This window comes from Palaemon carinicauda, chromosome 18 (assembly GCF_036898095.1).
Source record: "Palaemon carinicauda isolate YSFRI2023 chromosome 18, ASM3689809v2, whole genome shotgun sequence".
Taxonomy (NCBI): Eukaryota; Metazoa; Arthropoda; class Malacostraca; order Decapoda; family Palaemonidae; genus Palaemon; species Palaemon carinicauda.
Genome location: NC_090742.1, coordinates 60,921,784 through 60,929,283, shown reverse-complemented (window position 1 = coordinate 60,929,283; position 7,500 = coordinate 60,921,784). Strand labels below are relative to the sequence as shown.

General features: G+C 38.3%; 1 protein-coding gene across 1 annotated transcript; it reads left to right on the top strand.

Annotated features, from left to right (window-relative positions):
• The first annotated feature begins 5,427 nt into the window (after positions 1–5,427).
• Positions 5,428–6,888, top strand: LOC137657315 (uncharacterized). The gene has a single exon (XM_068391648.1). It carries the CDS (start codon positions 5,428–5,430, stop codon positions 6,886–6,888), a length of 1,461 nt encoding a protein of 486 aa, XP_068247749.1.
• Positions 6,889–7,500: the final 612 nt, after the last annotated feature.

Sequence of the window (7,500 nt, the reverse complement as noted above, 5' to 3'; positions counted from 1 at the left end):
ACAGTTTGTATGTGTGTCTGTGTGTTTGGAGTTCGCATAACTTGGTTGAGTGATTGGCCATGATCCAAGGACATATTGATTAGATTATGGGAGTGATTGGGTTAGAAGTTAAGGTCAGGATAAGATAAAAAAACGTCTATTTGCCTAATTGTGGTCAAATTTTATCTGATTTGCATGGAACTAGGGCCAGAATGGGCTCAATTCTATTGTCTATTTTGTGCTCTGGGGTTAATCTGAGGTTGCTGAATCCCTTAATAGAGATCTAGCTAAAATTAGTGAAAATTATGATTATGGGTTTATTTTTTTACACAAGTTTCTATTGACTCCATAACTGACTCGAATATTTTTTTTTTTCAAATGACATTTGAGACCATGACCGTAGTAGGAGGAATCTTGCGATTCCATTGTTGTGATATCGTATGATCTCTGTTTATAGGGAATGAGTATTTTTTTTTCTCCTTGATATTAAGCTATGTTATTTAATTATAATATTCGAATAATTTATATTTTCTCAATGACTTTGCTTGTAACTATTTTCATAATAAAAGTATAACTTATTATTATTATTATTATTATTATTATTATTATTATTATTATTATTATAGCTTTATGAGAAGTAGTAGTATTAATGGTAGCAGTAACAGTATTAGCAGTAGTAGTAGTAGTAGTTGTTGTTGTTGTTGTTGTTGTTGTTGTTGTAGCAGCTGCAAAATAATAATATTCTAACTTGTAATACAATAACTTGATTGAACAAATTGTGCGTGGCAAATATACAATTTAAGATTTTTCATCCCAACTGATATTAATATTCAGGTTGCTTTTTATAAGTTCTCCCTGTAAAAGATTGGCGAATATTTGTTGAGCCTCCCATTGATTAAACGTTTTTCTTTGGATATAATCTACATTTTCTTTGGGTATAATCACCTAATATATTTTTTTAACGTAGACTTTACTATTTGGTATTATGAAGACTGGTGACGGTCTTTCTCTGCTCATGTGTATAATTTATATACATATACGGTATATATATGTATATCTATGTGTGTGTATATTTATATTCCATGCTCAGATACATATCATCATCATCAATATCAGCCTTTGCTTACTAGTCCACTGCAGAGCAAAGACCTTAGACATGTCCTTCCACTTGGGTCTGTTTATGATCTTTCTATGCCAGTCCACACCCGCAAGCTTTCCTAGTTCTTCAATCCATCGTCTTCTCTTCCTTCCCATACTTCTTTCACAATCTCTAGTGACCCATTTTGTTATTCTTGATGACCATCTAATGTCTGTCTTTTTATATGTTCGACCCACGTCCATTTATATTTTTACATGTTTGGAATATATATATATATATATATATATATATATATATATATATATATATATATATATATATATATATATATATATATATATACACACATATACATACATACATACACCAAGGCACTTCCCCCAATTTTGGGGGGTAGCCGATATCAAACAAATGAAACAAAAAATGGGACCTCTCCTCTCTACGTTCCTCCCAGCCTGACAAGGGACTCAACCGAGTTCGGCTGGTACTGCTAGGGTGCCACAGCCCACCCTCCCCCGTTATCCACCACAGATGATGCTTTATAACGCTAGAATATATGTATATATATATATATATGTATATATATATATATATATATATATATATATATATATATATATATATATATATATATATATATATATATAAAGAAATTACTTCACCGAATGAATCCTTACCGTAACCACAGAAAACACAAGGGAGAATAATTTGACCTTCAACAAAATATATCTTGTTAGGTCTTTTGTCACCATCAGACGTTTGTAAATAAGAAGGAAAAAAAGGCTATTTTCTTTTAAAGAGATTCAAATATGTGTCTTCAACTCATACCTAAGGTGCTTTTGATATTTTGCTCTTGTTTGCGCATGCGTGAAGGAAACTGTTCACGTTACTCTTTGTGAAAACGTTTGAAGTTGGGGTTTAATGCCGTTGTACATGAAATAAATTATTCATAATTTTGGATAATAGATTTTATTTACGCATAATTTTATGTAATTTTTTTTATGTTTCCTCTGATGATATCAATAACAATAAACCAATATATTTGCGATTTCTTTCCAGTGTTTTCGAAAGTTTCTATATAGAGATTTTTTTTCTTTTGCTAAAGAGTCTGTGCAGCGTCCTTTGACCACTTACCTGCAGTGCCCTCTTTTTAGCCTTTCACGGTACAGTACCTTCTTTAACCCCCCCCCCCCCCCCCGACGCTTCTAAACGCTGAATAGCCCCCCTGGTCCTGGTGCTTTATTGATTGATTGATTTTTTTTTTTTTTTTTTTTTTTTTGCGTGCTGTTGGACACGTCAAGATTATAACAGATGAGAGTTTCTGGTTTGGTCTTGCATAGGATTAAACTCTCGTGATGCAAGATGAACATCTTTGCAATGCTAAGAAATTATTTTAAACAGCGTGTGTGTTTTTTTCACCGGAAAACATTTTTAAAAAATAATCCTGAACCTATAAGTTGTATGTTTGATGAATTTATTTCAAATAATATTGCGTAGAAATAGTTGATATAAAACACAAATAAAACATATGTGTAGTCAGAAAAATAATTATCAATTGTCGATACACACACACACACACATATATATATATATACTGTATATATATATATATATATATATATATATATATATATATATATATATATATATATATATATATATACACGCTTAAATTTTTCCTAGTCTATAAGAAGTGATACTGTATTTGCTATATCGTCTGCTAATGTTAAAACTGATGCTTTGCCTGGCATCTAATACTTTTCTCCATGATAAATCTTAAAAACAGATTTTGCATTATCTTTAGATTTCCGTTAAACTTACTGATTTTCATCAGTTTCCCTTCCATTCTACTAACCTTTGTAATCCAAGATATGTGTCAATTACATTTCACCAAGAAATCAGTAATCATCGTTCCTATGTGAAAGAAAAAATGACTTTGCAGTGGTTTTTAACTTCAATTGAACTACCAGTCCCCCCGGTCATGCTTCTTGGTTTAAAAATATTAACATAATTTGATGATAGATGATATGTAGTTATTAAATCATATACACTTTGCGTATGATTTCTCGGACTGACATTATTATTATTATTATTATTATTATTATTATTATTATTATTATTATTATTATTATTATTATTATTATTATTAATTGCTAAGCTACAACCCTAGTTGGAGAAGCAGAATTCTATAAGCCCCGGGGCTCCAACAGGGAAAACATCCCAGTAAGGAAAGGAAACAAGGAAATAATAAATGTTTTAAGAATAATATTAAAATAAATATCTCCTATGTAAACTAAAAACTTTAACAAAACACGAGGAAGAGAAATTAGATAGAGTAATGTGCCCGAGTGTACCCTCAAGCAAGAGAACTCTAATCCAAGAAAGTGGAAGACCATGGTACAGAGGCTATGGCCCTACCCAAGACTAAAGAACAATGGTTTGATTTTGGAGTGTCCTTCTCCTATCCAGTATAAAGTCTTTATCAATGAAATGTTCTTAGCCAACTTAATTAGTCGTGAAATATTTACAAACACATGGATATCCCTGTTAGAAACAGCAGGATTTGTAAAAGGTTTATTCATTCTTCTTTCCCACCGTTGTGCATACACAAGGGGTCGGTTGCCTGATGCGTCCTCTCCAATGCTATCAAAGGCATCCTCTTCCACCAAACCTCTTTTCTCCATATCATCCTTCACCTTATCTCGCCATCTAATTCTCTGCCTCCCTCTTGATCTTCTCCTCTTAACGTGTTCCTCCCAAGCCCTCCTCACTCCCTCTCTATCCTATCCTCTTAACAGGTTCATCCCAAGCCCTCCTCACTCCCTCTCTATCCTATCCTCTTAATAGGTTCCTCCCAAGCCCTCCTAACTCCCTCTCTATCCTACCTCTTAACAGGTTCCTCCCAAGCCCTCCTCACTCCCTCCCTATCCTATCCTCTTAACAGGTTCCTCCCAAGCCCTCCTTACTCCCTCTCTATCCTATCGTCTTAACAGGTTCCTCCTAAGCCCTCTCTATCCTATCATCTTAACAGGTCCCTCCCAAGCCCTCCTCACTCCCTCTCTATCCTATCCTCTTAACAGGTTCATTCCAAGCCCTCCTCACTCCCTCCCCACTCCCTCCCCACAATCCATCTCCAACATGTGCCCACAGCACCTCAGTTGTGACGCCTATCATTGTTATGGCAAAATTTTGCCACAGTTTGACATTGGTAGTATCAAGATCATGTGCCATAATAACTGGAAAGGCAACATTTTTTATATATTACTTCAGACAAGAGATCTTTCTTTATACTACAGTCAGAATCATAATATATGATCCGTTTGAATAAAGCAATTGACCCCGTAACATTACACGCTGAAGTTTTCTCTTGGGAGATTGATGTATGTCTGTTCGTTTGTTGGTGTCTAATCATGAGCAACACTCATGAAGGTATGATGATATTATTTAGTGTGATAAAGGCACTATTCAATTATGCCAACTATTATTCTTTCATCTTTCATCATCTTCATTTTCTCATACGCCTATTAACGCAAAGGGCCTCGGTTACATTTCGCCTGTCGTCTCTATCCTGAGCTTTTAATTGAATACTTCTCCATTCATCATCTCCTACTTCGCGCTTTATATTTATAGTTCTCAGCCATGTAGGCCTGGGTCTTCCAACACTTCTAGTGCCTTGTGGAGCCCAGCTGAATAACTCGAAATGAAACTCGTCTCAGCTGGTACTGTTGACTAATAAAGGAGACGGCTACCTGCTGTTCACCTGAGATACGTCGTGGCCAAACTGGGCCGATATTTTGGCTCAAAGCTGAACAGACCTATTCTAACAATATCATCCTTGCTTTACTTAGTAAAAAGCTCACTGTTCTAGACTGGAAGGCACAACATGAAACACAGTCTATTGCTGCAACAATTTTTTATTGACTAATATACAAAGTTGATGAAAAAAAAAGTATATGATTAATGCTACTACTAATTACATTTTCCGAAGTCAGACACTCCTCAAAAAGTAAAAGACCCAAGCTGTGTTAGGAAACAAAAGATAAAAATACTCAAAATAAACTGATATTCTGCACAAGTGGATTACAGACAGTCACTTTACAATCTATATATTTTTATTGGTTCTTGTGTTCTTTTTTATTATTTAGAAATGACCAATCTTTATGTGTCGATGATTTTTATATGAAATATCAGATTAAACCTTTTATACCTTAAAAGAACAGAGTAACAATCTGTGATAGGAATGTGTAAATGGGAGATAGTATGACAGATTTTGGAGATATGTAAAACTTCAAGAACTGGTCTTCATCCAAGAAAAGAGAATTGGATTTTTCAGAGAAAGAAAGTTTTCAATGACACAGAACCTCGGAAAGTTAAGGAGAAAATACATCTGGAGAAAAAGCTTTGAGTTTTGGTCCAGAGGAAATTGGCTAGGGAGTGGGTGCTGGAGCGGGAGCAGGTGTTGGAGTGGGATTAGGTGTGGGAATTGGTGTTGGAGTTGGGGTGGGAGTAGATGTTGGGGTTGGTGTGGGTGTCACCCCAGGAGTCGATGTTGGAGTGGATGTTATCCAGATGAGGGTGTTGGTCCAGTAGGTGTCGACTCAGATGGTGTTGAAGTGGCTGTTGGTCCAGTTGGAGTTTGTGTTGGGCCAGTTGAAGATGGTGTTGAAGTGGCTGTTGGTCCAGTTGGAGTTTGTGTTGGGCCAGTTGAAGATGGTGTTGAAGTGGCTGTTGGTCCAGTTGGAGTTTGTGTTGGGCCAGTTGAAGATGGTGTTGAAGTGGCTGTTGGTCCAGTTGGAGTTTGTGTTGGGCCAGTTGAAGATGGTGTTGAAGTGGCTGTTGGTCCAGTTGGAGTTTGTGTTGGGCCAGTTGAAGATGGTGTTGGAGTGGGTGTCGGACCAGTTGAAGTTGTTGGTCCAGTTGGTGTAAGAGTAGAAGTTGACCCAAACGACGATGTTGGAGTTGGTATAGGCTCAGATGATGGCGTTGGTCCATGTAGTGAAGTGAGTGTGAGTGTTGAGCCAGACAATGGATTGGTAGTGGATGTTTGGCCAGTAGATTGGGACCCTGTAGGAGTTGGATCAGATGTTGAAGAGTGTGTGAGTGTAGGGCCAGGCGATGGATTGGTAGTGGATGTTGGGCCAGTAGATTGGGACCCTGTAGTAGTTGGACCAGATGTTGAAGAGAGTGTGAGTGTTGGGCCAGGCGAGGGATTGGTAGTGGATGTTGGGCCAGTAGATTGGGACCCTGTAGGAGTTGGACCAGATGTTGAAGAGAGTGTGAGTGTTGGGCCAGGTGAGGGATTGGGAGTGGATGTTGGGACAGTAGATTGGGACCCTGTAGGAGTTGGACCAGATGTTGAAGAGAGTGTAAGTGTTGGGCCAGGCGAGGGATTGGGAGTGGATGTTTGGCCAGTAGATTGGGACCCTGTAGGAGTTGGACCAGATGATGAAGAGAGTGTGAGTGTTGGGCCAGGCGAGGGATTGGGAGTGGATGTTTGGCCAGTAGATTGGGACCCTGTAGGAGTTGGACCAGATGTTGAAGAGAGTGTGAGTGTTGGGCCAGGCGATAGATTGGGAGTGGATGTTTGGCCAGTAGATTGGGACCCTGTAGGAGTTGGACCAGATTTTGAAGAGATTGTGAGTGTTGGGCCAGGCGAGGGATTGGGAGTGGATGTTTGGCCAGTAGATTGGGACCCTGTAGGAGTTGGACCAGATGCTGAAGAGCTGGTTGGTGTAGAGCTAGGCACTGAAGAGCCAGTAGGTGTAAGGCCTGGTGCTTCTGGTCCAGTAGGTGTTGGACTAGGAACCTGAGACTGAGTTTGTGTAGGGCCAGGAGTTGGAGACCCAGTTGGTGTAGGACCAGAATCAGGAGACTTAGTTGATGTCGGGTCAGATACTGGAGACTCATTTGGTGTAGGGCCAGGAGAAGGAGACCCATTTATTGTAGGGCCAGGAGCTGGAGATCCATTTGTTGTTGGGCCAGAAGTTGTAGATCCATTTGGTGTAGGGCCATGAGTTGGAGATCCATTTGGTGTGGGGCCAGGAGCTGAAGACCCATTTGGTGTAGGGCCAGGAGCTAGAGATCCATCTATGGTAGGGCCAGGAGCAGGAGATTCATTTATTGTAGGGCTAGGAGCAGGAGATCCATTTATTGTAGGGCCAGGAGCAGGAGACAGCGTTGTTGTAGAGCCCGGTACTAGAGAGTCTGTAGGTGTTGGACATTAGAATTTACACCTCTCTTAGATTATGTTAATCTTATAAAAAGTAAAAGTTTATGGGCTAGTATTGTACTATATTTATCAAGACCTTTTGTAGTGGTCTCAAGAAAGGTTTTGACTCAATCAAGAATACCTTATCCTAATTTTAGAAGTATATTTTTATTGAAATCATCAGTAACAAATTCTTCCATCAGTCATGTTTTTA

Coding starts and splice junctions, on each gene's coding strand:
- LOC137657315 (XM_068391648.1), top strand. CDS start 5,428: ATGACACAGAACCTCGGAAAGTTAAGGAGAAAATACATCTGGAGAAAA.